Below are 26,445 nucleotides of genomic sequence, written 5' to 3' on the forward strand. Positions count from 1 at the left end.
GTACCAATTCACAATCCTTCTAACACGCCATGAGCTATCATTTGGGACGGAGGCAGACAAGTTCACCAACATCTAGCTTTGGGGCGTTTACTGGCGGGTGGGCGCTACCAAGACTCGGACCCTTGGAGCAGATCAAATAGAGAAGTATGAAAGAGTTTTTTCAACATGGGGTTCACCTATGGTGGAGTTTAGTACCGCCTGGGATACGTTTCATTTGAGAGTCTTCATCCTCATTTAATTGACTGGAATACTCTGAAATAATCACAAGACAATGGCCTCCTCCCCTCTCTAGATTTCGGTATGCAATATCTCCATCTAGATGCTGTCATATTTCTCGCCGATCTTTGTGGCACCCTCACTCACCGCCTACATCTTTTGCTGCTTGGCTCCCAAGTGCCTCCGATCGCACCAAGCCCAGTCGTTGTTGCTTGGGATCTTGGTGATTGCGCTGATAGCCGAGAAGCGCTGTCAAAACTGCTGCACCCGAAACGGCAGCCGACAACAGCATACCATCTTTAAAGGCCCCAGAACATGCTTTTGGTCTCAAATTGAGCAACTGATCTGGTAGGTCTGCCTCTGCATCTCCAAAAATGGCTAACAAGTGTGGAGAGATAGGACCTGGAACCAACTTTTCGATTTTCGAGTGCAGTAGGACAGTCAATGCAGATATCCCGAGACTACCTCCCAAAACTCTTGCCTGTCCCAATATTCCTTGCGCGGGTGCTGCAAGCAAGGGTTAGCAGATTACCACCACCGATTAGAAGCTATTAAATCATACCATATTCACGGGGGAAAACTTGGTACGTTCCCACACCCGTGGCAGCAGAGATAGATAGCCCAATACCTAGTCCTACTATTGTAGTATATCCAAGTAGTTTCTTATCGTCGCCAGCATCGGATATAGTGGTTAAAAGTGCGCAACCGATCACTGATGACGCTGATCCAGTAAGCATAGATTCGAAGAAGAATGCCCTCTTTGAGTTGACCGCTGCAGCTATAATACAGCCCATAGCACTTGCTCCAAGCGTGGGCAACAAGGTGATTGCTGCTTGTAATGGGTTTTTACTGCTCACGAGCTGGGCTCTGAGAGGGACCGAGAATATGAGCATAAAAAGTGGAAAGCCCATGAAGAGTGTGGTTAATAATCCTGATGCGTAGAGTCGATTGCGCAAAAGGGAGGGCGGAAATATCGGCATGAAGTGGTGTTCCATCGTATACTCCCATGTGAAGAGGGCTGCTGCGCAGATCAACCCGATAACGAGAGGGCAAACGAACAGAGCACTGCTCCAGAACCCAGAAGTAGTCGATATCCCAGCGTTTTGGAATGCAGATACGACAAGAACAAAGGCGGCCACGAATAAGATGGACCCGGTGTAGTCGAATGACTTCCATGAGCGTTGGGTCATGGGTCTCAAATCCTGTGTCTTCGGCCAAAGTTACAAGAAGAATCCTATTGACGTCGCACAGATGGGTCCACTGATAAAGTTAGAACATTCTTGATACCAATCACAAGGTGGTTCTAACTTTATCCAGAATACCCATCTCCAAGAAGTATATTGGGTGAGCACTCCACCCAGAATTGGACCTATGCAACTTGCACCAACAATCGTGACACCTGCGAGGCCAAACATATAATCAAGATGTTTCAGGCATAGTTCTGGAATGGCTATCATAGCCATAGAGAAGAGACCTGTGATATTAGCCTTGGTATATGGTGATAGATGATTTGATCTTTCGCCTTTCGCATACCTGCACCGCCAAGCCCTTGCAGGGCACGAAACGCAATGAGTTGGTTCAAGTTCTGGGAAAAACCACATCCCAAAGAAAATGCCAGAAATATGACATTGGCTGAAACAAACGCATTATTTCGGCCAATTATATCGGATACCCGACCAAAAACACTGCCACAGCTACACTCGGCCAAGGTGTACGCCAACGCAACCCAATTCACAGACCCAAATGCCTGGATTTCGCCTGATATGGTATGCAAACATGACGCAACGATTGATGCATCCATCATGGACAGAAAAAGGCCAGCGTATATCCTGGAGGTAATACGTTTGTCAGGGGCCTGGCAAAGCGAGACGAATGGGGGATTGGTGCTGTTACCCAAGGAAGAGCAAGATCATGCGCGGCGAAGTGATATCCACACTCTTGAGTTCAGATTTGAGCGGCCCTTCGGCGAGGACACTAGAACCACTTTCATCCTGTCCATTGGTCGTTTCATGAGTTGGAGCTTCCATGGGGTTTGTTGGATTTGGTTAGATGAAGTGCAGGGTCACAAGTCACTTGTGGGATGGATAGAGAGCCGCGAAATTGAAGGGTACAAAATAGATTGGATAGCGCAGCTATTATTAACACCGCAGCTGTCTGGATCCATGTTACATTTCGCCCTTGTAATGGATGACATTTCCTTGAGCTATCCACTATTAGTGACGAATGGCTTGACGATCCATTCCGAGCTCCGGACCTCATCACTTTCTTAATAAATGTGCTAAGAGAAATGGGCTGGTGGTAGTAAGGGAAGAAGTGGATAAAAAATAGTGAGTGAAGTGGGCGAGGCGGAAATTATCGGCCGAGATCTCGGGCCCTTTTACCTTGGTGGCTTTTATTATCTGAATCACTCTTGCGCACTTGATTTGACACTCCAATGACAGCAAATCGCAATAAAACTCTTGAAACGTCAAATCACCGGCACCGGCGGATCCCATTTCTCTGCCGTAAATGAGGAAGGCTACCTGTAAAGACGCGCCGAAGACAATTAACTGTGGATCTGCTATGTGAGGAAATAGATACGATCTGAGATACTTCCTCCGGGTAAAAGATAGGTCTTAGATCTCACTCGATCTGCGCACGGTTTCGTGCCTCCATTCGTGGTTGATCATTTAACAGATAATCTCTTGCTACACCACCTGCTTCATTCCTGGATAGCTTCGCTTAAGTGCAAGACAAGGCTGATATGATGGCGGCGCCTCAGTTTGCTAATATCCGTCGATGGTAATCATTGGCCGTCCTCCCTATCTTGGTGTTCGGTTTCTAGCGGAGGAATATCTCCTTGAAACATCCCCCTTGGAACATAATTAGAGATCATCTCTACCGAGCCTGGGCCGTTCCATGCCGCCAAAACTGTGCAGTGTCTTAGTACGGAATGAGTTGCTAATCGCCATCCCTTTTAATTAGATTTTATGGGTTTATTGCTAGCTCTAGGGAGGCAATTATTAGAACCTTGATTTAGACATATATTTGTAAATCACACAGCTCGTTTAGTGAAGTTCAAACGAAATCATTGCATTTACTGTCTCTCTCTATCATCACATGATTATTTAAAGCGTCTGGCTGCTGCTGTATATTTACATATAGCATCTTTTACTTTACTCTCATAACTTAGAAATCAATTTGCTAAAAATGTCAGAAAGCCCGGTTGATTCCGTCAGAGAATTTTACAGGGGTCGCCATGTATTTTTCACCGGTGCCACCGGGATGTTGGGAACTGCCTACTTGAGTAGGTTGATATTGGACACCCCAGTTGAACGTGTGTATGCACTTGTTCGAGGAGGCGAGAGGTGATTATACAACCCATTTGTCATTCTAATCAAGTTTCTAACGTTGTTTCAGTCGTTTATGGGCCACCTGGGGCAACAGTTCACCTTCAGATATGCTGGACGCCCTCCGAACGTCAGAGAAGTTAACTGTCATGGAAGGTGACATTACTCGTCCTGCCGGTGGTCTCTCTCAGGCCGATGTGAAGATGATTCATGACAACGTGTCCATTTTCATACACGGTGCCTCTACAATCAATCTCCAAAAACCACTGCTAGAAATAGGACGGGAAGTAGTCAATCCTTCCCTAGCACTGGCGGGGATGGCTCTTGGCTGTGCGAAATTGACCCAATTCGTCTACATCTCAACCGCCTATGCCAGCACATTTCTTCGACAGACTACCGACGGGGGCTTGGAGGGATCTGATGCAACCATTGCCGAAAACATAAACCAAATACGCCATGATCCCTCTAGATCCGCAGAAGACGAACTTTCCGATCTCAACACGTTAGGTTCGACTCCAGAATACGAATCCGTCGAATTCCCTTTCCCTTATAGTTACGGAAAGCACTTGGCGGAGAGACTTATTTTGCGCCGCTTTCATGAAGCTGGGCTTGATAAGAATGTGCTCATTTTCCGTCCCTCGTGTATCGGCCCGGCCGAATCTCGGCCGCACGCATTTTACGAAATTCCAGGATCGAGTCCAGGGACTACATTCTTCGGAGCATTGATGGCGCTCCCTCCAACGAAATTCACATTCTCGACAACCCTCACGGATCCAGGTGCTGCTACCCTCGATGAGACGCCAGTAGACATGCTCGTGAATCGACTGATTGTTCATGTTGCTCGCGGGTCCAATGGCTGTGTCCATGCTGTTGCCGGCATCAAAGGTGAACAAAATATCGAGGCGATAATTCAGGCCGCATCCGAGTTTAGAAGAAGCTGGTGGGGGCGTCCTGAATTGGTCTGGACTCATGATCACTGGAAGTCGGACAAGCAGTCTGCTCTCGCCAAATTATCGGTCATACTCGGGTCTTCCTTTGCCTTTGACGAGTCTAAGACGGAAAGAATCTGGGATACGATGTCTGAATATGAGCAGTCTATTTGGCCCCTTTGGCCCCTCAGGAATCTGTCCTTATATGAGTCGGGGATTGGTCGCCAAGAAGCCGCGATGGCGATAACGGACCGCATCATTGCTCGTCAGTATCGACTACCAAAATCCTTCGTTAGGTTATTCTACAAAGGCGCAACACCGAGCCAGAAAGACGATATAGCAGTTTGTAGCCTTGATAGAAGTAGTGGGATTTCGGGAGAGAGGACTAGTTCGAAGCTATAAGAGTGAGCGTAAATACAAAACCCAATTTGTCTCATAATCTCAAGAGTCCAAAAACGTGTCTATCTCGCTCCAGAATTCGTCCGGCTTCTCAATCGAAGGAAAATGCCCCGCCTCCGGAATGATCGCCAGTCTTGAGCCCCGAATTCCTTCCGCAATCGCATGCGACGCCTGTGGGCTGCACATCGGATCCTCACTTCCTCGGATGATCAATGTTTTGGCCGTTACTTTTCCGGCTTCTGCAACATTTGGTAGCTTGTTTTCCTCTTTGGCATCGTTTAAATTTGTCTGGAAAGCGAAGGCGGATGGGGGAGCTGAATCCTTGGCGATATGGCGACGCAGGACATCAGCCTTGGTCACGTCGGAAAAGTACCAAGGAAGAAGCACATCCATAGCGGCTCCAAATTCCTCATCAGTTTTTGGGCCACCCGAACCCATCATCTCGGACAGCTTCGCCACGGCAGACGAATATGCTGGATCATCTTTGCGCTTCATGATCCACTCTCGCGTGTGGTTGTTGGGAGGACCGTCCATGATTTGGGTCGAAAAGAGAACCAGCTTAGCCACACGAGAAGGATAACGTTCGGCATATCGTAAAGCAATGGCACCAGCGTGAGAGCCGCCCATCAGCAGCGGCAGGACATCTAGCCCAAGATACACGCGTAGGTGCTCAATGTCCTCGGCCATAGTCTTGGCGGTCATGGTCGATGTGTCCGTGGGCTTGCTCGATTGGCCATTGCCGCGGGGTTCAAAGTATAGCACCGTGTTATTCTCTTCGAGGTGAGGTCCCATGCCGTTCCAGAGGTAGGCACCTGGCATCCCCCAACCGACTGACTGGATGATCATGAGTGGCCCCGTGCCGCGGACAAGGTAGTGAAAGCGGACCCCATCTGCGTCAAAGTAGTGGTCACCCTGTGAGAGTGGTAATGGATCCAGCAATGCATCCATGCTGTGGGTTCAAGTGGAGAGTTGAGCGCCGGGGATTGTTTTTGACGGGCTGATGAAGGCTTATTTTAGGATACTGAGCTTGTAGAAACCGAGACACATTTAAATCATCACCTCGCGGCATTGGGTCTGGGTAGCATTTATACCCCTCAAACAAGTAGGAAGCGCTGTCTGACGCATGCTGAACGAATCTGACTAAGACGGCAGCGATCATCCGGGGATTGGGGACTTTTGAGTGGTCATCATCGCTTCGATGATGCTCAATAAAGCTTCGTTTTGACAGGGGTCTAAAACTGCGGGCGTGGTTGGACAGATCATTGGTTAAAATAGGGAGGAGGATTATCTGACGTAGTGTCCAAACACCTCTTGGCTAACTAAGTTTGGGGCGATCGCGCGAGGCTTTCTGAGGGATGCACAGTCAGACTTGATAGACTTCGCATAAGTACCCGTCAGTTCTGAGTGCTATTTTAAGCGAGTATACTGACTACACTGATCCGAAGCATAGCATGTCAGTAAATTTCTGGATCCGTACCAGAATACCTGCTCCAAGCCATGATTTATAACAATCTCCGGTCCTCCGGCTCCTAAGGTGAACCGCCCCCTTTTGGCGGGAATCTTACGTGCTACGCGTGTGTGTTTTCCGTATCGTCGTCTCAGAAATTGGTGGGTATGATGGTAATGGTAAAATCTCTTCGGTTTCTAACTAACTAACCTGCCAAACTCCATCATCGATTGACCATTTTTTCGGTAAAATAAGCAAAATAATAACTGCCCAGGGGGCCCTTTCTGACTTTTCACGAGCCGGAGTTCTCATTCCAGCGAATTCTAAAACAAGCGGCTCGTGCAGCGGATGCCGGAGAGTTGGCTGACTCTCTGTTCATCAATCTAGCACTTGTCTTTTCCAAGAATGACGTTCCAGTCCTGGTTGTGGTAGGCGCGCCCTGCGTGATATCATCAGTCCCAATCCCGGTAGTAATGGCTTATTCAAACTTACCATGAGTCCAGATGGCCATGAGCGTGTTTTCAATGCAATTATCAATGATCAGCGTGGCCAAAGCAGTGACATCCTTGGTTTTGGCCTGGAGGGTATCCTTTGCGTCGCTGCAAACCCAGATAGCTGAGTTCCAAGAGCAGGAAACACGTTTGCAACTGTTAGGCTCAACCACCCACACTGCGTCTGCCCATTTCTGATTCAGATAGTCGATGCCGTCAATCAAAGCATTTTGATCTCCAGCACCGCCAACACCGGGGTTGCCCACGTTGCATTGAAGTAAATCCTATCCAGGTCGAATTAGCGTTAGATGGAAGCCATAAGAAATGGGATTACGAACCTCCTTGGATCTTTTTTCAAATCCATTTCCATTCTCGCTCGTCGCGAAGTCAACTTCTGCCTCTGTAGTAACCTCTCGCTTCCTTGAAAAGATGTCCTTGACTTTGTGTTAGATTCATATCTTGCATCGCGATTGAAGACAGGTATGTGACGTAAGACTTACCTTAGCTGGTCCCTTCAATGCCACTTTCTCAACTCCTCTGGCTTCTCGAGGAAGAACCTATGATTCGATCCATTAATACCCATCTTCCAATCGTTCTCTTGAGAGAAACTTACCAGGGCGGTCGCCAAAACGGCGTAAAATAAGGTGAAAATTGCGGCAACCTTCATGTTGGTTTGTTCAAACTCAAGTTGGTCGGGGAAGTAAAGGAGGAAGGGGATGGGCTGTTTTTGATGCTTCTGATGTTGATGCTGATGATCAGGCAAATATCCATGGTCACTCTCACCTCTTTATACCGTAGCTGGTGCCCGCCATCACTTGATGTCAAAAATAAAATCATCCTGCGGCTCTCACCGTGACAGGATAGCCCATGTTTAGCATACTGCAGGCGGGTAGCCAGAATTCCTGCCACCTCACAGCGGCATCGAGGGCTTGAGTAGGATTGTCTGCCAAGTGTTGGCAAATCCACATAACTGTTCAATAGGATAGAATTTACACTCGCTTAATGGTCAAAAATAGGACATTGTTGGTGGTGTTTGCAGCTGTAGGCGCTCGGCAGGATTGCCAGCGAAGTCCGGCGGCTAGGTAGGAAGGTGAATATAAGATCACTTAAGTCGCGTCAGTGGCCAAAAATAGCGGTTGTTGGCGATAGTCGTAGGTAGAGGGGCGGAGCTTCCAGGGATATAATGTTTCAGACTCAGCCATATGTATCCACTCGATACGTTGCTGTGGGAGAAGCAACGAGCTTGGACACTCGGGAATTGTTCGACCCGTCGGGATCTCGTATTAGCGGCAGCGATCCGATCAACAATCCTTGATCCTGGGCATTAGGTTGTGCAACACATCATCTATGAATAAGTAAAATCGCCGTAGCATGGGTTATTCTCTGGCCGACCAGACCATGTCCTGTCATAAATGCGGGGTCAAATCGAATTGCTGGCCCATTTCTCAAAGGCCCTAATTCTCAGCGCTCTAACTGCCCTCTTTCCTAGGAAGGTGAAAAGGGCCAGCAGTCCGCCTATTTTCCAATTAGTAACATCTGGTACAAAGACTATTATTAGATACCGTCGCCTTCAATGTTACTGCGGGGCAATCGGATTGTCGTAATCCGGTCAGGAAGATCAGGGTCTTATTATTAGAGGCGGTGGAATTCAAGACATGGATTGGGAGTGAGAATCAGGCGCTCTTCTGTCCCGGAATACCTTTTGCCGCACTGCTATCACGTCCCGGTATTTTAGGTTCATTCTGTCTCGAGACGCCCTTTGCGTCCCTTCCAGCGCCAGAGCTGACCAGCTCCATCAAAGAACCCAAACATGACTAGCAGAGTAGCTGGGTCACTCCCAACCTGAGGAAAAATGTTTCTTTCTGACCTCAAAGGGAATAATCGGTTGGTAGCGGTGGCGGGGGCGGCTGGGGCCACGGCTGTTCAACACACGCAGAGGTTTTGCTTGGCGGGTATGGTAGGCGGCCGCAGTTGTGGGACAAGCAAACGCAGGAGACCCATCCCGACGGGCTATTATGTTTAAATAGACTATATCTTTGTCGGATGGCGACATATGTTATTATGAGAAGCGGTACGCAGCCTTATCTCAAGCCGAGAGGGGAGATGGGCGGGAGTGGCTTGCTGAGGATCAGTTGTCGACGGTATTGAAATGGAGCAGTATTCTTCCTTGTCCGCCCCAGCTTGACCATGTTTGCCGGAAAACATGCCCACAGCAAAAAAGAAACTTGGAATGAAAACCTATCAAACATATCACAGGTACGCGTTCAAAGGCCTATCCAAGAGCTTCGCGTCAGTGATATATCTGCAGGGCCGCGCTATTGTACACGAAAGTTCCGTTGACAATAATTAAATACAAATTTAATCCGCCAATCCATACTTTTCGATCAGCCATTCAATCAACCCCTTTCCCATTTTTGTTCGAGCACTCTCCCTGTGCAAACAGTCTTCTAGCTTTTCCCAACATCGAAGTTGTCACCGTCTAAGGATCACGGTCAGGGCGGGTTGGGCGCGCTCAATTACTTCCTACTACGGTAAGGGCTGGGCTGAACAGGAACCCACATTGTTTCACAGTGACCTCAGCTCTAACTAGATCCGTATTAGTTCGGCGATGTATACGAAATATTGAGGATTCCTCCAGACGCCACATAACATTATCACCCCACGCCAAGCTCTTCCTAGCCTACGCAGTCGTCATCCCCTCCTGCTTGAGACCCGAATGACCCGACCCAGGTTATCCATCACAATCCTCAACACATCTTTCTCTCTCTTCCTAAGCGGCATCGCAGAATACCGGCTTAGAAGCACTCGAGTACCCGAAGGCAGATATGAAGCGTTCTGTTGGTCCTTTGGACAAGCGTAGGAGAATCTCCCGCTGTCAGCCCTGTGCCAAGAGGCGCATAAAGGTCTGTGGATGATGATTTGATCTCAGTCTGCTATGAGTCTAACACAAATCGGGCAGTGCGAGGGAGGTTGTCCCTGCCAATATTGCATCCGTACAAACAAAGCATGTCAACCCCAAAAGCCTGCACCACACAAAGCTGAGTTCGTCGTCATGCAAGACCCCTCATCTGCATATCAAACAACGATGCCCGCCCAAGCACACAAGCTCAGAGATGACATTTATTTGGATCATTTTGTGTCTTTCATTCAGAGATGCCAGTTCACGAGAGGGTTTGCATCAGCCACAGCCGACATTGTACGGCGCATTCATACATCACAGTCACTTCGTGACCTGACTCTCGCCATTGGCGCCTTGGAGGCTAGCAGGACACCCTCTGTCCGCTGCAGCCTCTTGCGTGATTCCCCACTATACATTGCCTTCAGCTTCTATGGCAAATCAATGCAGACACTGAACCACAAGTTGGAGACTACTGACGCATTACATTGCGATGATGTCTTGTGGAGCACATTTCTACTCGGATTATTCGAGGTATTTCCGATTCTCAATGTTCACGATAAAGCTCGAGAGGCTAATTTGTTCAATTAGTTGATGACCGAAGCCTCTGGAGAGCAATGGGCCAAACATATGCTGTACGGAACGTCCATGATCTTTCAGTTAGGAGGTCCCAAAAAACGACTCTCGTCAGTAGGAGAGCAACTTTTTTCCGCATTCCGGGTTCTAGAAGCCCATAGAGCAATCATATATGGGGACCACACGTTCCTCTCACAGGATTTGTGGATAAAATACCAAGCAACCCTGGCTACCAAGCCACCAGAACACAATGAGTCAATACTTGAGATCATGATTCGAATATCTTCATTTACTCAACGGTAAGGATCTCGCAACCGAGGACCAAGTAAGATTGCTGATGAGGTGGCAGACTCTTTGAGACTATGGAGGCCGTACCGGATCCCATCAGATCTGCCCATCCAGAGATTGATGCACTTACTCGCGAAGGGGTTCATCTACTGCAGCAGTTAAGAACTTGGCACGACGAGACTACATTGCACGATAATGGTCTAGACACTTATTCGAACTTGGCCCTTGCAAATTATCATGCTTTGGTTCTATTTCACTGCGGAAATTTCACCTATTACTCGGGGTGGGAAAAGAACAGCAGTCTACTTCTAACCAAGGTGGAGATCAACGAGCATATCGATGCCATAATATCTTTGTCTGGATCAATACTTGAACAGTCAACTATTCCCGGCGCGTTGCTGTTGTTCGGTCTAAGAGTGGCTGGAGCGAACTCTTCCTTGACAGGCCACAAGGACAGCATTAGCGCCATGCTCTCCCAAATACACCAGAAAGGATTTGTTGTTTCTGATCGGATCAAAATCGACTTGGAAGAGTTTTGGAAGTACCAGTTGTTACTCAAGAACTAATTGTAGCCATTGGATAGCACTCTGTGAGCATGTACGCTTCGGTTCTGTTCAAGTTCATAATAGTTTAGCCAAGACAAAAACAGGATCGTTCATAATATATCTGTATCTGCGTAGGGTATTAAAGTAGCACTGTAGTCTAGTAGAGGAACCGTGTAGCTCCAACCTCGGTCCAAGCTAGCCGGATAAAACCTCCGCAGCCAATATATAGAAAGAACATCAAGGCATCTGAATGAAGTAAGTTGGGATAGCCAAGGCCTCAGTCGGAATCTGAAGAGCCAACTCGGATGTTGAAAAATTCTGTGATAACGCGTGTTCGCAAACCAGGCGAAAAATAGTCATATCCAACAACGACGCCACATTCATCAACGAAAACTGTCACCGGAATTACGCCTTGATACAAAAGGCTCCACTGGACCCATCATTAGCCGATGAAGTTTCGTTGAGGATTAAAATCAAGCTCATACCGCAGCAACGCGACCGTCTATAAATTGTCGTTGAACTAGCCCAACGAAGACTGCGCCACCTTGAATCAAGATATCGTCGTTAAAGAGGGGGAAGCCTGAATTGACGTATCCTCTCCACACTTCAGGCTTAGCGGAGTTGGGGTAGTAAGTGGTCATGGTGTTGTCCACAAGTCCATCTTGGGTGACATTCTTGTAATTGAAGAGTGAAGAAGCCATATTGCCATCGAATGCTTCGACAGCGCGGACAAAACCCTGAGACGGAGAGTTGGTGATGTACCCAGTCGTAATGTGGGACACGTTCTCGTTCCTGTTTGACAGTGAGTTTGGGCCCCCCAAAAAAACGGATTTTTGGATAGGCGTACCATTTGTGTTGTACAAAGTTGGTACCGAATTCTGGCTTCACCCGTGGTGGGTTCGGCTCCTTGAAATTGACAGAGAATTCAATCATAGAGGAAGGGAATGGGTGGCAATTGGAGGCCGCAACTGTCGTGGCAGCCAAAGTTGCGGCGAGGAATTTAAGGTAGGACATGTTGTATGGCAATGGTCAACTTTGCTGGAATGAGTCTGGTTTGAATTGCCCTTTGTTTTGTCGGCGCTCGTTATCCTTTTATAAATTTCATCCTCTGCTAGCTGGGCGCATTTTAAGTTGATTACTACAACAAGTGACGTGTTAAAGGGGCTGTACTTTTAGGGCGCGTTCAATATATTCCATTTTGGGGTTGATCCAACCCTACGTTAATACACGATGGTTCGTGACGTACCTTATTGCGCGAAGTGGAGCCGCGTTCAGTTGTTTCCTCATTCGGCAACGACAGTTGAGCTGCTCACCATACCTTGGGCCGTCTGATTTTATTTACAAAACCTCTTTCGCCATTGCCTGATTGCAATTTATTGAAATATCCCGACTCTTCTGCAGTACAGCAGACGCTCCAAGTACGTGGCGGGGTCAGATACCTAACAAGCCGAATTTGTCTGTGTCAGAAGAGCAAGCTTCCATGGTAATGCGTCGTAGTCACCCGTGGCGTTGGGATCTAGACCCTGGTAGAACAAGCGCAGATTGCATGGACTAATGGCCGAGGTCTGGTTAGGGTTTGTACGCATAAGCTCTCGATGGTTGATACTCTTTGTCCATGCAGACCCGATGAATTGAACATTAATGGCTCGCGCCCAGGGGCTGGATTCTATGTTCGCATCGGCAGTCCAAGTCCCACAATACTTACCGAGGCTCAGCGGCGATTTCAGGGCTCTTATTTATCACAAGAAAGTCATCCTGGAGTGCACGGACCTTAGAGCCTGATGTCTATTCAGCTGGCAGACCCCCTTGCCTCATCAGCGGGGGGATACTGGCATATACGAACAAGTATTCCTTGGCTCTCTGCCCTAGGCGTGTGTCTAAGATTTCGATTTGAGCAATTTTAAGCGAGTAATGCACTTTTTCGCTGCACAGAACCCGTTCGGCCAATGTCAGCTCTGTGTTGCCGTTGCCGTTGCCGTTGCCAAGGTCTCGCTGTGACACTCGCCTTGCATGAGTCCAGCTACGTTTAGGTCACTCAAAGGTCACAACGTGAAACACTTGTAGTTATATAACCGACTCTCATCCCCCGTTCCAAGGAATGACCAGGTCTTCCCCGGTTTCTCGTTGTTATTTTAAAGGCCACTCTCAAGCACGATAACTCCAAGTCCCAGAATGAGTCGACAGCGCCTTCTTTGGGGTCAGGACGCCCAACACTGGGATGACGATGGTTTTTCCGACGGCACTCAGAATAGTGCAGAAGTTCGGCACCACCCTCAGCCTTATGACCACGTCCCGTCTGCCGAGGAGCAGCCCAAGACTCGGGATGTGGGCAACCACACCAGTGACACCACCACAGTTGGGCCAGAGGACGCTCACCAACCCCCGAAGAAAATCAGCTGGTGGCTATGGTTCATCATCTTGACTTCCCTCATCATCTTGTTTGGGGCTGTCACGTTCTTGTCCTGGCTTTGGTTCCAGGACCGCGAAGACACAACATGGCGACGTGTGATGCTCAGCGGAAGGTCGACACAAGCTATTACCCTGACGGGAGTGCTCATCAGAGCGGCCATTGGATCACTTGCCGCCATCATGACGTCCATGATTGCGTCCATAGCCGTTGAACGCCACGGCGTGCCAAAATCTGCAATTGCCGAGGTCTCGATCGCCCGCTTCACGAATGCCGGGCCACGGTCGTTCTCCAAGCTTCTTCTCTCCGGCGCAACCTTCAAAGGCTAGATCAGGATCTTAACAGCCATCTAATTACTCTTATTCGTGGCGTCCGAGTTCACTTCGACATTACTCGTGGCGGATCTTCGGGAGTCTCGAGTGAGCTCTTTCGACCAAAACATGAGCTACGGGTTCACATTTGAGAGGCTGGGCACTGGACCTCAACCTTCGCCTCTGATTGGCTCCGCCTTCAACTATTGGCTCAAAAAGCCTTCCTCGTCGGAGATCTTTGCGGAGTACTCGCAGCCCGGCAAGCCTGGAGAGGATTTCGATGACACTGGGCCAACTATCAGAGCATTCCTGCCCGTCGCTCTTCAATCCGAGAGGGAGGCTCTGCGATCTTTTAGGGGTATGGCCCGTGTTGTCGATACTCGTGTTGTATGCGTGCGGCCCACGTTTAATGCACGCTTCTGCTCCGAAGACTCTACATCTTCAAATACCTTATATATCTGCGGAAACGTCACCGCAGACTTGTCCAACTTGCCGCAACACAGTTGGCATGGGTGGTGGGACGGTGGCAAAGGGAAGTACGTTGCCAAGTTTCATTGTCCCATCCCCAACAGTCTAAAGGATTTCCCTGGGCAGCAGGCGTGGGCGCTGTGTCGTGTTTCAGGCAACGCAACTTTGGTTTCGCCATTGACAAATGACACCTCTCACGAGTACTGGACTGCCCGCAGTCTCAGCACTTGGATGATCACCGGTACTATATCAGTACAAGGTATTCGTGGACTTTGGAACACAGATTCTACATGGGAGTATCTCAACTCGAGCGGATCAGGTCCTTGGTTGCGGCAGTGGACCCGGGGTAGATCAGATGATGGGGAAGTCGAGGTGGACTATCTTTTCGCCGTTACATTATGTTTTGACTACTCCAAGGCTGCTCAGTAAGTGGTGCTCGTTCTTATAGTGGTGACACAGCGCTAACCAGGGTCAAGGATCCAAAATCTCAACATCACCGCAACGACCGCTTCCAATTCTACGGAGCCAGTCTTTCGCTACGATGCCGACTCCAAGCAGTACGATACTTCTGCAGTGCGCAACCAGCTTGGTGCTTCTAGGCACAACCCGCAGAAGAACAATACTAAGCGGGAAATGCTCACCATCTCGGAGCAAGATATGCAAGCATCCATGGACGAGGTTCGAGGGAAGCCGTTTGCATTACCCTATACAGAAACCCTTGGAGACTGGTTGGAAAGGTTTCTGTACCTACCTGATGATGTGGCCTTAGCACTTTGTCCGCTTTGCAATCCGGATCCGGATCTCATCACGTTTCAAACAGTAGATAGCCTTCTCACACAGGTCTTCAGCGATGTCCTAAACACAACCGACTCTCCAGCTCTCGCTTTGCAGGCTTTGAGGACGCTGCTTTACCGGAGTGCGTACTATGACCAGTTATCCGCCTTTAGCCCCGCGGCTGATGAAGCGACTATAACCCGATTCAACCTCGTTCGGGTACCGCAAGAACGGTGGGGACTAATAACCGTGATCATCATCATTGGCGCCAACCTGCTTCTCTTCGTCCTCATCACCTGTCTCTTCTTCTCTACGACCAGTTCCAGCTTCGTCGAAAACGCATGGCACACTGTGGCGCAAATTTCGCAGAGCGATGTGGTTAGGCCACTGCTGGAGAAGGCGACGCTGGCGGTGGACGAGGACATTGATGACTGGGTTCATAAACGCAAGCCTCCAAAAGGCTTTTGGGGAAATGTTTGGAATAAGGTACTAGGTATCGGTAGGCTTTTCAGCCAGAAAACGACGCCGGATTCGGAAAGGTTGTCGGTTCAGAATGGGGTCTTTACTACGGTTAGATCCAAGTGATAGATTGTGTCCTAGTTCGAAGTTGTTTGGGAAAGTGTGAAAGACGTGATAGGGTGAGAATTCATGTTCTAAGTGTTGGAGTTCGACCAGATGAACTCGTGTGAGATGTACGTCTGAGATGCCCGACAACGATGTTCCAATGCTGGCCATTTCACTTGGGATGGGCATTTTGGGTCTTGGGCCTCGGATTTAAATACCTTATCAGCAGCATGGAACCACTGAACGAACGGTCCGGGGAGAATCCGGCCTAAAGCTGAAATGATGTATAGGTAGTGAGCTGGGCGTGTCTGAGAAGGGATTCTAAATGAATGTCTATTGGCTCTCTAACCTGAAATAGTGGGCGATGCAGTCCTGACAACACCGTCGGTTTGGGGTTTGCAATGGAATAAATACGGTCTCCCACAATACAATCTCGTTTGTTAAGATACAATCAAATGTGAAATACAGTCATCAATCATTACAGCCACCAATCAAACTTATCCGGCTTGAACCTCAACTATTTAATCCATCACACTCTCTCAGTGGCTCCGTCAAGAGATGACGCCAGCCTCCCGGCTATCACAATGAAGAAAGCGCACCCTGAATGTCACCTTTTGCATCGCTCCCTTGCTCAAGAACCATTTATGGTCGAGTCTACTATCACTCGGGTTTCGTAGCGTATACCGACCAACTGAGAAATGATTAGCTCATCCCAGATCTTTAGCATGATGTTCATTCAAAAGTGAGGACTTACATTGGCCAGTATGAGTGGATGGCCATATTCTTCAAATCTTTACGGACGCCAGTAAGGAACACCTCCAATTCTTCGTTGCTCCAGCCGAGGCCACCTTGACCTATCTCGCGCGTAAACACAGCCAGGCTCAACGCCGCCAAGGCGTCCATGGTATTTTCATGAGCCCATATTCCTGGACCACGAAGGGTATGCGTGAGCATAAGTGCTCGCATCAGGTGGGTTTGCTGAATTGCGAATTGACCAAAGAAAAGACTTACCGATTTGCTTGTGTTTCGGGTCCTTGGGCCATTTGTTCAGCGGCCACTTGCGCTTCACTACGGTGACGTCGACAAAGCCAGCCTCCTCAAGCTGTTCCTTGTATTTCAAGGCGCTGTCGAGTGGAGAGCCAATGGAAGTAAAGGCACTCAGCAGCAACTTTGACCACTTATATAGCGGCGAGTCTTCAGAGAGGGTGTCGTCATCAGACTGAATGGGATAGACAATGTCGATCAGTTCAATGGTACCCCCCAGGTTAAGGGACCTGTAGATAATTTCCGAGATTAGCGGTATTCAGCGTGTAGGAGAAGGGGGGCATAGGTGATGCCATACTCAAAGCTTTGCCTGAAGAACTTGGGCCAGTCACGAATCGATCCGGTTAAAAAGCGCGCAAAGACGAAATCAAACTTGGTTGAGTAGTCCCAGGGCTCCTCTAGATCGTCGACGTAAAAAGCAACGTTTGGGGGGATACTTGAAGTGGGAAATAGACGTCAGCATAGCATTAAGCATAGTGCGTTTGTTGGTGTGCTTGAGTGACGTACGCATTTGGTTGGATAGGGCTCAGATCAACGCCAATAACCTAGAGTATTCGACTTGGTATTAGTCGGTATCAATCGATAACTATTTTTGTGACCTACTTCGCATTCGGGATGCTCGTCCGCTAGACATTTGTCAGAAGATTCATTTCTCTTGGTAATTTGGGGCGGGACTTTACCAAACTCAATAGCCCATATCCCTGTGCCACATCCGGCGTCAAACGCGCGGCGGAGCGGCTTGGTCAAGGGGGCAGCGTGCAGTTTCTCGTCAAAAGTAAGAAGGAATAAGTGATGTTGAAGATCTGTGTCTAGTTAGACATGACTGCAAAATAGCTCGCGGAGCTTGGCCTACCTAGTCGCTCGTTCTCTACCTGCGTCCCGTAAAGTCAGCACTTGGAGCCGAGAGTAACAATAGTGCGGGCCAAGACCTCGTCATTTGGGAGGACATATGCTGCATCCGTCAGTCATTTTGGAGTCAGTGCAATTCATGGGGCTTGGTCAGTCCTCACCGCCATCCTTGTATGCGTGGTATGTCCTGCCGTTTTCCTGACGATACCTCAAGATGCTAGATTTCAAAGACGTGAGGTCGCTTCCAGCACCCTTTGTGACCCTAGTCATCAGACAGCGGTAACCCCCGACGAGAGGCTAGACTCACCAGTCCGAGGGCCGAGTCGCCATCATCATCTGTCTCGTCGACGACCTACAGAGCGTTTAAGGTCTATTAGCGGGTTTATGAGGCGCCGGAGCCGCAGCGGGTCCTCACATTATCGTCGGCAACGAGCGGGGCCGTCTCCGGATTCTGTTGCTCCTCGGCCATTATCAGGGTCGACTGGTCCGTACCAGGTGTCAGGTTAATTTGGATCGGCAGAGTGCGGACAACGAAGCGGTCTAGCATCAACACTAATTTAGTTTGCGGGCGGGGGTGGACCGTAGCATTTAAATAAGAATCCATGGCGCCATGGCCGGAAGCAAGCCGGGCCGCTGCGAGTGTCTGAATTAAGCTGTGTCTCGCTGCAAGTTTATTGAGGACTGCGCCACGAAACTGGTCCATCTCTGCTTCGGATTTACTGGTATTAAATTCTCTGGCGTGTGTGGCACCGCTCGGCGTCCTCTTACCAAGCCACGTCTACGTATTTCTTGCTGCTGACGCTGTCATCTCGAACGAGGTCTGGGTTGGCAAGACCAAACATCACATTATATTGTTAAAGGATTGTAACATCCTCACTACAGGCGCTGTACATATTAACCTCGACCTTATGCTTTCCTTGCCACTACCACAACAAAGTTAGGATCCTTGACATAGTCATCCCAGAACCCCAAGTCATTCTTGACAATGTCGGTCTCCTCCGGCCGGATAACCTGGAAATCGACCAGCCCAAGTTCGTGAGCAATATCGTCAGAAAGCGAATAGGTCGACTCCATCGACGTGGCCTCAAACGAAAACGGCGGTTCGGTCACGCACCCAACTTTATACTTCAGGCCATGAGGAATCTCCTCAACCTCGGTAAACGTGACGCCGTACTTGCCGTAGCTCATGTACTCGGCTCGTACACTCTTTGCCCTCACTCCGATAAACCTCCCCCCGGGCTTCAAGCCAGCAAACACATTTTCCCACATGCTCCTCAGGTCGGATATGGACGTGGCATGGTCGAACACCCAGTTTGCCATGACCAGATCGTATCCCCCGAGCTGCAACTCTCCATCCTTGACCTGCTCGGCTAGCGGCCGCGTCACGTCGGCCTCAAACCAGCGGATGCGGCCTTGCCGGCCCAGCTGCGTCTCGACGTCCTGCCCGGCGCGCATCATCTCGGGCGAGATGTCGACGACGTCGACGACGGCGCCACCAGCATCGACAGCGCGCCGGGCGTGGAGGCCGCTGCCACCGCCAAGGTCAAGGACCTTGAGACCAGTGCAGTCACCTAGGGCGATGCGGACAAGCTGGGCCTCAAGCTTTGAGCAGGGGAGCTCCTCGACGGAAGCATATTTCGGGGCGAAGGCATCGTACTGTGTTTTCTCAGCGGTGATCATTGTGAGAGGATGTAGAGGCGAGTAGCAAATTGAGCTTGCTTCATGGCTCGTCTATGTGGCAGGTGTTGTGCGGCTTTTAACTTGGAAAACCCCGCTCCAACGTGGAGGTCTGCTATTTGCTGACGAAGTTAGTAGACCTCACTAATTGTATGTATCTCCAGAGGGCACTTTCAAAAGTATTTCAAGCTAAGCACGCCACATCCTGTAATCCTTGTCAGTTACCTGAGATAAGGCATGGCTCCAAATCGCCACAGGTAGACTAAAATTCTTTAAATAATTCAGTATCAAGAGGTTAGGGTGCCCTAGTACACACATACCCGGAGGGGGGACTAGAAGCTCAAGATTGAAGGAAAAACACCAGTAATAATATCAAAAATAATAAAAGTACAATTGCAATTTAACGGCTGCCAACGTCTAGGACTAACGTATCTGTAACACTTCATCCCATTTCCTTCAGTTTCATGTAATCTAGAAAAACCAGTGAATGGTAAAATAAACAGGCTATTCGGACTTTATGGACTTGCAGGATTTTGGATAGTATCAGCAGTCTAAGGAAGCACTTCGTTGTCCCTCTTCTCCCTCATCACTTCAAGGAACAAGCGGTTCTTGGTGGCCATGTCCTCGGAGCTACCATAGTCCTTGAACACCGCGTCCATATCCTCCAATGACTTGCCGTTCGTCTCGGGGACAATGTAAAAGGTCCACACGGCAGACAGGAGGCAAAAGACGGCGAAGAAGATGTAGGCTCCGAAGCCGGTGTTCTGTACAAGAGGGGGAGTTACGAGTCCCTAGGTTGCGTTAGCTGCCATGTTATCTCGGAAATGATGGAGATCTGTTCTTACGATAATGAAGTTGTTGATCCAGTCTTGACAAAAGATTAGCGTGGTTCAAATGAAAGCGATCGGTATTAACATACTTGAGCAAGTGGAAATGGAAACACCCTTTGCGCGGAGAGACGAGGGGAAGATCTCAGCAGGCATCGCCCAGGGAACTGGTCCCCAGCTGGCACCGAATGCAATCATGTAAAAGAGCAAAAATGCAACGCTCGTCCAGCCTGCATCCTGGTGGGAAGGCCAATCGTTGGAGAACTTGCCGACGAGGACGGCGATGATGGCGTGGGCAAGGAACATGGCAACGCTACCGATCATGAGGATGTTTCGTCGACCGAATCTGTCGAGGGTCCAAAGACTGGAGATGACACCGAAAAGCTGGGTCACGTTGAGAACACCAGACATGATCAGCTGCATGTTGTAGTCAAGGCCCATGGTTCTGCAGAGCAACACTGGTTAGCGGAGTCGTCGAAAGGATCGCGAAAGTGGGTGTCTTACCCAAAGAGAGTCGGCGAGTAGTAGATGAGAGCGTTAATTCCAGTGAACTGAGGAACGTTAGCAAAGGTCTGGATTCAGGATTTCAAGAGTTGTACCTGTTGGAAGAACATCAGACCGGCGCCAACATGGGTTCGTCGCCAGCATCCAGGTCTCAAGCAATCGGCCCACTGGGCAAACTCGAGCTTGAACTTGCTGAATCCTCCGCCGTTGATCAGGTTAGGGTGGCGCTGGGCGACAATTCCCTGCTGGAATCTCGACTCGGCGATAATGTCAACCCACTCTCGCTGCACTCTCACGTCGGAAGCAGGGAGCTGTCGGAGCTTGGCCAGGTTTGCGAGTGCTTCGTCCTCGCGGCCGTTGGCAGCCAACCATCGCGGCGAAAAGGGCAGCAGGATGGCGCCGAAGCCCAAAAGCAGGCCGGGGATGATCTGGATGAGGAAGGGAAGCTGCCACGACCAGTGCGAGCCGATGTATTGGGTTCCGTAGGTGATCCAGAAGGAGACGACAATGCCGATGACAATGCTCAGCTCTTCGAACACGAGCAGGGTGCCGCGGATTTCGGGAGGCGAGATCTCGGAGATGTACAAGGGAACGACGGCACTCAGCCTGGGAGTTTATATGTTAGCGCATGCAGAAGGAAGCCAAGACTGGGTTGCTCACATTCCAATGCCAATGCCGCCAATGAGTCGAGCGATAACGAGCATGGTGTAGTTGACGGAGGCGGTTTGGAGGGCGGAACCAATGGTAAAGATGACGACGGCGATCATGATGGAATATTTGCGAGAGTAGGCGTCGGCGATCCAACCTTGGTTAAGAGCACCTAGATTTCCCCGTTAGCTTTCTATCGTGGGACAAACCCAACATTGCGCGTACCGATGAAAGCACCAAGCGTGATCATGGCCGTCATGAGGCCCTTGTAGAAGCCAGCGCCCGAAGCCGAATCAGACACCTCGGGGAAGCGATTCAAGAATTCATCCATGACGAGCGTCACGGAAATGACTCCCTGACTGCCAAGCCAGTTAGCGCTGCATTGACTCTCAACAGTCGCGGTGAGCTTACTCGTATCCAAAGAGCAGGCCGCCGATGGCACTGAACGACGCACAGAGTGCGACATAGCGCGAGGTGAAGATGCCCTTGAAGCCCGAGGGGCCGTAGGGCTCGACATCCCACTCGGAAGACACGCCGCCTTCGTCGTGCTCGGCGTCGAGTTTTGGATGAGGGTGCTCCATTGTGAGGCGAGACCTGGGACCGGGGGTTAGGGGTTTTCTTGTAGAGTCTTGGAAGAGAATGCACCAGATGTGTCTGAGACGAAGGAGAATGCAACGGCGAACCGCGCAGACTTATATACTTGGTGGTGAGACGGAGTGCAAGCCGAGCCAAGTCGAGCAGAGCAGAACACGGCCGACCCATTCTCGAGACGACGGCCAATCGGGGCAGCGCCAATTCCCTTCGACGGGATGCCCCCAGTAAACAGGGCGTCTGAGAACAACACGGGGCCCCGCGGGGAGAAGGTGAGCCATCACAACGCCCGTCCAACAGGCTCTTTACCCCGTGCGGTGCCCCATCGGATGCCCCGTCCCAGGCCTGCTCCCCGGCCGTCCAGCCCCTGCAACACGACCCCGTCAAGAAACATGGGATCCCCGCGGGCCTCTCGAGTCAGTCCACAGTCACCCCAACGCCTCTAGCCCCAAAGGCGAGTTGGAGAAGTTGGTCCTGGAACGCCCCGCTGAGCTCGCCGATCCGTTGTGGGGTTAGAGTCGTTGCGCGCTTTTGCCGGAATACACTAGACAATCTGGCTAAAGACGCCGTCGGTTTCTGCTTCTGGACCGCGGGGAACTTTGCTCCGGCGTCAATTTCTGTCTCGTGGGCCCGGAGCCAGTGGACAATTCGATAAATCTGGTTGTTGTGGAAGGTTCCCCGTCAGTTCACTCACCCCGATCAATGTATGGAAATCGAAAACGCTGACCCGGCTCGAGATGGACGCGAAATGGCTCCAGAGAAGAGTCCCGTCTCGCAAGTTGCTTGTTTGGTAAGCCATCGCCCCGTGGAGTCCTAAGCGCAGTCCTCGTTCCACAAGGTCGCAGTCGGTCCTTCAGACTGCAGGATCGAGACTTATTAGAATCGCTCGTTGATAGTTGCCTAGAATTGTCGGAAACGACACTCGAAATGTAGCTGGACCAAACCCTCGGGATCAGCTGGAAGCCACGACGCAGATGCATCATGCGACAGGTGCATCGCGCTCGCAGAGACGTGCATCCCGTGTGACAACACGCGATTCAAACACCATTCGAATGAGTACGACATCCACCGTGCATCATCATCTCCTGTCACATCACGCTGAACATGGCCGCACAGGTTTTCCGCTTCTGAACACCAGCAGTGGGTCAAGTACCCCAGTCGAGGTGAGTCTCCTCATCCCGTTCACCACGGCGCCGGGTCGATGGACCCCAAACAACAGACCTGACATTCCCCAGTGCGCTTCGTCGACGAGACTGGAGACCTGGAGGCCATCTACAACCCCAACGACAACTCCCCCGCGCTGGGTTTCGCCTTTGATTCCCCCACGGGGGTGTCCCACAGCACTGTCCCGACTCCACAGCCAACAGAACCCACAGAGCCAGCGGGACATCGCCATGCCGTCACTCATCGGGGGAGGAGAGACATGGCCCGGAGCAACTCCCCGTTTATGGAAGAGCGGGCCTTGTCGGCTCTCCCTCTTGGGTCTCGACTCGGGCTCTACAGCGAGGCTGATCCGTATGAGGGCTCCTGCTTCCCCCTTCAGAGCATGCAGGAGGCTAGGTTGATGAAGTACTACCTCGAGTACATGTGCACTTGGGTTCGTACTAGGCCTGATGATTGTTCTAGGCCCCGGTCTAATACTGTTAGTTTGATCTTTGCGATGCCTCGCGACGCTTTGCACTCGAGGTGCCCAGGCGTGCAATGTCATGCCCTACGCTGCTCAATGCCATCTTTGCACTCTCCAGTCGACACTTGAGCATCATGCACGAGCAGTTTGACGAGTACGCCTCGACCCGCTACCACCAAAACTGTCTTCACCAGTTGTCCAGCATCTCCAGCGACTCTTCCGCCCTGAACAACGACGACCTGCTCGCGGCCACCATCCTCCTGCGAACCCTGGAAGAACTGGATGGTGAGACGCCTCAGCCCCGGTCCGCCAATGTTGCCACAGCTAACAAGGCCAATCTAGTTCCGCTGCTGGGCACCGACCACGAGGGCCACTTGCTTGGCATCCAAGTATTCATGAACGCGCAAGACTCAACGGCCGTGGCCACCGGAATGAGAAAGGCAGCGTTCTGGATCGGTCTACGCCAGGAGGTGACGATGGCATTTGCCAGCCAGCGCTCCATCAAGATCTCGCTCAGCCACAACTTCATCGACCAGTCCTTTACCGAGGCCAGCGACGATGTGTGGGCGAACCGCATCATCGTGCACTGCGCCAACGTCATTGAATTCTGCTTCGGCGACGGCGACCAAAAGGCAAGCGAGTACCAAGCCTTGAAGGAATACGACGACGGATGGCTGCATTCTCGGCCCTCGTCCTTCCTGCCCCTAGCCTTCGGCCCAGCAGATCCGAGTTCCGGGAACAAATTCCCCCAGATTGTTTACATGAATCACGCCGTGGGTGAGTAGACGACAGCGCGCATGACCAAAGCGGCAGAGGACTCTAACATTCTCGAACAGTTATCGGCGTCGCCCACGGCATCCTGGCACGCTCTCTTCTGCTGTGCTACGACCCAACACTCCCCAAACTCGGGCCAGCGCGCATGATTGCGCAGCAGCGGCGCGAAGAAGAGGTTCAGGACGAGATTCGACAGCTCTGCGGGATTGCGCTGTCGAATCGGGGCACGATTCCCGCCATGTTCACGGCGTCTCTGGGGATCGCATCGTGCGGAGATAGATTTAGCCGCGACGACGAGCGCACCGCGTTGCTGGACGTTCTCATCAAAACCGAGACAGAGCACTTCTGGCCGACGGCGGGCGCGCAGATCAGCTTGAAAAGAGCCTGGGGCTGGGACTAAGACACGAGACATAGCGAAGAGTCTTGTAGGAGGCCAATTGCAGCAGTTAGAGATATCCAATCCTTGCACGAGTCTATGTATGTCGTCACACCACGAGCCAGCCATTCTCCACAGTAGTCCCTGGCCATGTTGCAGCGAAGCGGAGTGCGGAGTCTGCGTGCCCGCGTATGAAGACGAGCAGATCAAACCAGGCGGATTGGGGATTCACCGACACTCGCCCCAGCGTAGGAGCTATTTGCCCCTGGTTCCCGGAGAGGAAAAAGGATCCGCTTGGAGTCGCCCCCGCCGGAGCGAATTGCCCACGATGCCGGTCATCTAGCCCCGGATTCTCAACTCGGAAAAGCCTCCCGCTGTGCTGAAGCCGAATAAGTGGAGGACGCAGACTGCAACTACCAACAAGAGCTGGGTGAAGCAAATCCGCCCTCGACCGCTGATTCCCCCGTGACGGCATGGCGACAGCAATGGCTGGGCGGTTCGCAGGTTCGGGATTGAATCCGAGGGCTAGAGAAACGCATTCTCCGCAAATCTCGCAGGTGGCTGACTTCCCCAGTCGTGCCGTCGTCACTCACGGGGCTATAAAATGCCATGTCAACCGGGCTTGCCGTCTTGAATCTTCATCCCCTCCGCCTGCAATTCACATCTCGCCTCCTCCCATCTCCCCTAACCTAACCATGGCCCCCCAGAAGCTCAAGATCGGCGTGGCCGGCCTCGGCCGCATGGGCAAGCGCCATGCCCTCAACTTCTTCCAGCAAGTGCCGCGCGCTGAGCTCGTGGCCGTGTCTTCGCCCGACGCTGCGGAGAGGCAATGGGCCCAGGAAACTCTCGGGGAGTCTGGTGTTGCTGTGTACGAGAACTACGACGACATGATCCGCCACGAGGGCCTCGAGGCCGTTTGTGTCGCGTCGGCAACCGTTGTCCATGCTCCTCAGACTATCGCCGCCATCGCCGCCGGCAAGCATGTCTTGTGCGAGAAGCCGCTAGCAACGACCCCGGAAGTTGTCAGTTTAGTTGATTGGGATATTGCGGGGAAGCGCTTGCTAACACTCGCATAGTCTCAAACTGTTGTTGACGCCGCGGCCAAGAGGCCAGACTTGAAGGTCATGTGTGGCTTCTCCAGACGCTTCGATGAGAGCTACCGAGACGCACACGACAAGGTCAAGGCTGGCCTTATTGGACGGCCATCCGTGCTCCGAAGCCAGACGTGCGATGTCCTCGACCCGTCGGGCTTCTTCGTCGCCTATGCTGAGTTCAGCGGCGGCATCTTCGTCGACTGCTCCATCCACGACATTGACCTGGCGCTGTGGTTCTTCGGCGAAGACGGTGACAGCAAGGTCAAGTCTGTCTCTGCTGTCGGCATTACTGCCGTCGAGCCCGACCTGGCGAAGCACAACGACCGTGACAACGCCGTCGGCCTGATCGAGTTCACCGACGGCCGCATCGTCCACCTGTATGCCTCGCGCATGATGGCAGCCGGGCAGGAGGACTCGACTGAGATTATCGGCACCAAGGGCAAGCTGAGCGTCAACCTACTCCCTACTTCCAACCACGTGCGCATCTACCAGCCCGGCGGAATCCGGCACGAGCTGCCGCAGAACTACTGGGGTCGATTTAAGAATGCCTTCAAGCAGGAAGCCATCGAGTTCACCGGCTGCTGCTTGGACGACGTACAAGTACCCGTCAAGCTGGCCTCTGCCGTGGCGGCAGTCAAGATTGGTGCTGCGCTGCAGGAGTCGATGATTTCGGGAAGCAAAATTTGGTTCGATGCGGACGGCGAGAAGACGAGCAAGGCGCGACTGTAATTGTAACATTATGAGAAAAGCGACGAGGAAGCGACAGCTCTGCGGTTTAGGATCGGTCGGGTACT

At 51.2% G+C, this 26,445-nt stretch overlaps 14 protein-coding genes across 14 annotated transcripts; 6 read left to right on the forward strand and 8 right to left on the reverse strand.

Moving 5' to 3' along the window:
• Positions 1-355: 355 nt before the first annotated feature.
• BGZ61DRAFT_497088 (major facilitator superfamily transporter) lies at positions 356-2,243 on the reverse strand (the record flags this gene model as incomplete). Its single annotated transcript, XM_046251100.1, has 6 exons — positions 356-723; positions 779-1,410; positions 1,441-1,476; positions 1,525-1,690; positions 1,750-2,045; positions 2,110-2,243. 6 exons carry the CDS (start codon positions 2,241-2,243, stop codon positions 356-358), a joined length of 1,632 nt encoding a protein of 543 aa, XP_046100140.1.
• A 1,162-nt stretch (positions 2,244-3,405) lies between these two features.
• On the forward strand, positions 3,406-4,876 carry BGZ61DRAFT_536455 (male sterility protein-domain-containing protein; the record flags this gene model as incomplete). The annotated part of the gene is made up of 2 exons (XM_046254404.1): positions 3,406-3,563; positions 3,616-4,876. The coding sequence occupies 2 exons, from the start codon at positions 3,406-3,408 to the stop codon at positions 4,874-4,876; spliced, it is 1,419 nt and encodes a 472-aa protein (XP_046100141.1).
• A 39-nt stretch (positions 4,877-4,915) lies between these two features.
• Positions 4,916-5,821, reverse strand: BGZ61DRAFT_482130 (Alpha/Beta hydrolase protein; the record flags this gene model as incomplete). The annotated part of the gene is made up of 1 exon (XM_046249364.1): positions 4,916-5,821. One exon carries the CDS (start codon positions 5,819-5,821, stop codon positions 4,916-4,918), a length of 906 nt encoding a protein of 301 aa, XP_046100142.1.
• Positions 5,822-6,703: 882 nt separating this feature from the next.
• Positions 6,704-7,478, reverse strand: BGZ61DRAFT_482131 (uncharacterized protein; the record flags this gene model as incomplete). The annotated part of the gene is made up of 5 exons (XM_046249365.1): positions 6,704-6,759; positions 6,813-7,095; positions 7,150-7,245; positions 7,312-7,368; positions 7,425-7,478. The coding sequence occupies 5 exons, from the start codon at positions 7,476-7,478 to the stop codon at positions 6,704-6,706; spliced, it is 546 nt and encodes a 181-aa protein (XP_046100143.1).
• A 2,098-nt stretch (positions 7,479-9,576) lies between these two features.
• Positions 9,577-11,218, forward strand: BGZ61DRAFT_100359 (uncharacterized protein). Its single transcript, XM_046236819.1, has 4 exons — positions 9,577-9,714; positions 9,771-10,241; positions 10,299-10,582; positions 10,633-11,218. The coding sequence occupies exons 1-4, from the start codon at positions 9,637-9,639 to the stop codon at positions 11,135-11,137; spliced, it is 1,338 nt and encodes a 445-aa protein (XP_046100144.1). The 5' UTR covers positions 9,577-9,636; the 3' UTR covers positions 11,138-11,218.
• A 175-nt stretch (positions 11,219-11,393) lies between these two features.
• Positions 11,394-12,130, reverse strand: BGZ61DRAFT_555082 (uncharacterized protein; the record flags this gene model as incomplete). The annotated part of the gene is made up of 3 exons (XM_046255607.1): positions 11,394-11,546; positions 11,602-11,908; positions 11,964-12,130. 3 exons carry the CDS (start codon positions 12,128-12,130, stop codon positions 11,394-11,396), a joined length of 627 nt encoding a protein of 208 aa, XP_046100145.1.
• Positions 12,131-13,288: 1,158 nt separating this feature from the next.
• On the forward strand, positions 13,289-13,852 carry BGZ61DRAFT_536460 (uncharacterized protein; the record flags this gene model as incomplete). The annotated part of the gene is made up of 1 exon (XM_046254405.1): positions 13,289-13,852. One exon carries the CDS (start codon positions 13,289-13,291, stop codon positions 13,850-13,852), a length of 564 nt encoding a protein of 187 aa, XP_046100146.1.
• A 111-nt stretch (positions 13,853-13,963) lies between these two features.
• BGZ61DRAFT_536461 (uncharacterized protein) lies at positions 13,964-15,651 on the forward strand (the record flags this gene model as incomplete). Its single annotated transcript, XM_046254406.1, has 3 exons — positions 13,964-14,727; positions 14,779-15,511; positions 15,580-15,651. 3 exons carry the CDS (start codon positions 13,964-13,966, stop codon positions 15,649-15,651), a joined length of 1,569 nt encoding a protein of 522 aa, XP_046100147.1.
• Positions 15,652-16,001: 350 nt separating this feature from the next.
• Positions 16,002-18,130, reverse strand: BGZ61DRAFT_458420 (S-adenosyl-L-methionine-dependent methyltransferase). The gene is made up of 11 exons (XM_046246756.1): positions 17,949-18,130; positions 17,695-17,885; positions 17,614-17,636; positions 17,538-17,556; positions 17,365-17,487; positions 17,288-17,310; positions 17,192-17,229; positions 16,983-17,120; positions 16,652-16,914; positions 16,395-16,566; positions 16,002-16,331 (listed from the first exon to the last, which is right to left on the reverse strand). Exons 2-11 carry the CDS (start codon positions 17,801-17,803, stop codon positions 16,301-16,303), a joined length of 939 nt encoding a protein of 312 aa, XP_046100148.1. The 5' UTR covers positions 17,804-17,885; positions 17,949-18,130; the 3' UTR covers positions 16,002-16,300.
• A 193-nt stretch (positions 18,131-18,323) lies between these two features.
• On the reverse strand, positions 18,324-19,284 carry BGZ61DRAFT_458422 (S-adenosyl-L-methionine-dependent methyltransferase). The gene has a single exon (XM_046246757.1). It carries the CDS (start codon positions 19,211-19,213, stop codon positions 18,440-18,442), a length of 774 nt encoding a protein of 257 aa, XP_046100149.1. The 5' UTR covers positions 19,214-19,284; the 3' UTR covers positions 18,324-18,439.
• Positions 19,285-19,614: 330 nt separating this feature from the next.
• BGZ61DRAFT_508628 (putative MFS monosaccharide transporter) lies at positions 19,615-22,145 on the reverse strand. Its single transcript, XM_046251963.1, has 9 exons — positions 21,835-22,145; positions 21,601-21,783; positions 21,415-21,548; positions 21,202-21,361; positions 20,637-21,147; positions 20,542-20,588; positions 20,130-20,482; positions 20,056-20,078; positions 19,615-20,001 (listed from the first exon to the last, which is right to left on the reverse strand). The coding sequence occupies exons 2-9, from the start codon at positions 21,768-21,770 to the stop codon at positions 19,762-19,764; spliced, it is 1,638 nt and encodes a 545-aa protein (XP_046100150.1). The 5' UTR covers positions 21,771-21,783; positions 21,835-22,145; the 3' UTR covers positions 19,615-19,761.
• Positions 22,146-22,735: 590 nt separating this feature from the next.
• Positions 22,736-23,179, reverse strand: BGZ61DRAFT_458425 (uncharacterized protein; the record flags this gene model as incomplete). Its single annotated transcript, XM_046246758.1, has 3 exons — positions 22,736-22,836; positions 22,897-22,943; positions 23,016-23,179. The coding sequence occupies 3 exons, from the start codon at positions 23,174-23,176 to the stop codon at positions 22,760-22,762; spliced, it is 285 nt and encodes a 94-aa protein (XP_046100151.1). The 3' UTR covers positions 22,736-22,759.
• On the forward strand, positions 22,736-24,587 carry BGZ61DRAFT_427371 (uncharacterized protein). The gene is made up of 6 exons (XM_046243698.1): positions 22,736-22,836; positions 22,897-22,943; positions 23,016-23,377; positions 23,428-23,692; positions 23,750-24,184; positions 24,244-24,587. Exons 3-6 carry the CDS (start codon positions 23,204-23,206, stop codon positions 24,579-24,581), a joined length of 1,212 nt encoding a protein of 403 aa, XP_046100152.1. The 5' UTR covers positions 22,736-22,836; positions 22,897-22,943; positions 23,016-23,203; the 3' UTR covers positions 24,582-24,587.
• A 665-nt stretch (positions 24,588-25,252) lies between these two features.
• On the forward strand, positions 25,253-26,380 carry BGZ61DRAFT_497094 (putative NAD binding Rossmann fold oxidoreductase; the record flags this gene model as incomplete). The annotated part of the gene is made up of 2 exons (XM_046251101.1): positions 25,253-25,579; positions 25,634-26,380. 2 exons carry the CDS (start codon positions 25,253-25,255, stop codon positions 26,378-26,380), a joined length of 1,074 nt encoding a protein of 357 aa, XP_046100153.1.
• Positions 26,381-26,445: the final 65 nt, after the last annotated feature.

The sequence above is a fragment of the Ilyonectria robusta genome, assembly GCF_021365365.1.
Source record: "Ilyonectria robusta strain PMI_751 chromosome Unknown BGZ61scaffold_20, whole genome shotgun sequence".
Lineage (NCBI taxonomy): Eukaryota > Fungi > Ascomycota > Sordariomycetes > Hypocreales > Nectriaceae > Ilyonectria > Ilyonectria robusta.

What these genes read in the sequence shown, in the direction of transcription:
- BGZ61DRAFT_100359 (XM_046236819.1), top strand. Translation starts at nt 9,637, where the DNA reads ATGAAGCGTTCTGTTGGTCCTTTGGACAAGCGTAGGAGAATCTCCCGC. An exon ending in GTGCCAAGAGGCGCATAAAG is followed by an intron (nt 9,715 to 9,770) that starts GTCTGTGGATGA and finishes CAAATCGGGCAG; the next exon opens with TGCGAGGGAGGTTGTCCCTG. An exon ending in ATATCTTCATTTACTCAACG is followed by an intron (nt 10,583 to 10,632) that starts GTAAGGATCTCG and finishes ATGAGGTGGCAG; the next exon opens with ACTCTTTGAGACTATGGAGG.
- BGZ61DRAFT_458420 (XM_046246756.1), bottom strand. Translation starts at nt 17,803, where the DNA reads ATGACTAGGGTCACAAAGGGTGCTGGAAGCGACCTCACGTCTTTGAAA. An exon ending in TTCTTCAGGCAAAGCTTTGA is followed by an intron (nt 16,915 to 16,982) that starts GTATGGCATCAC and finishes AATTATCTACAG; the next exon opens with GTCCCTTAACCTGGGGGGTA. An exon ending in ATCCACTCATACTGGCCAAT is followed by an intron (nt 16,332 to 16,394) that starts GTAAGTCCTCAC and finishes ATCATTTCTCAG; the next exon opens with TTGGTCGGTATACGCTACGA.
- BGZ61DRAFT_458422 (XM_046246757.1), bottom strand. Translation starts at nt 19,213, where the DNA reads ATGATCACCGCTGAGAAAACACAGTACGATGCCTTCGCCCCGAAATAT.
- BGZ61DRAFT_508628 (XM_046251963.1), bottom strand. Translation starts at nt 21,770, where the DNA reads ATGGAGCACCCTCATCCAAAACTCGACGCCGAGCACGACGAAGGCGGC. An exon ending in TACTCGCCGACTCTCTTTGG is followed by an intron (nt 20,483 to 20,541) that starts GTAAGACACCCA and finishes GTTGCTCTGCAG; the next exon opens with AACCATGGGCCTTGACTACA. An exon ending in TTCCATTTCCACTTGCTCAA is followed by an intron (nt 20,079 to 20,129) that starts GTATGTTAATAC and finishes TCTTTTGTCAAG; the next exon opens with ACTGGATCAACAACTTCATT.
- BGZ61DRAFT_427371 (XM_046243698.1), top strand. Translation starts at nt 23,204, where the DNA reads ATGGCCCGGAGCAACTCCCCGTTTATGGAAGAGCGGGCCTTGTCGGCT. An exon ending in AACCCTGGAAGAACTGGATG is followed by an intron (nt 23,693 to 23,749) that starts GTGAGACGCCTC and finishes AGGCCAATCTAG; the next exon opens with TTCCGCTGCTGGGCACCGAC. An exon ending in TTACATGAATCACGCCGTGG is followed by an intron (nt 24,185 to 24,243) that starts GTGAGTAGACGA and finishes ATTCTCGAACAG; the next exon opens with TTATCGGCGTCGCCCACGGC.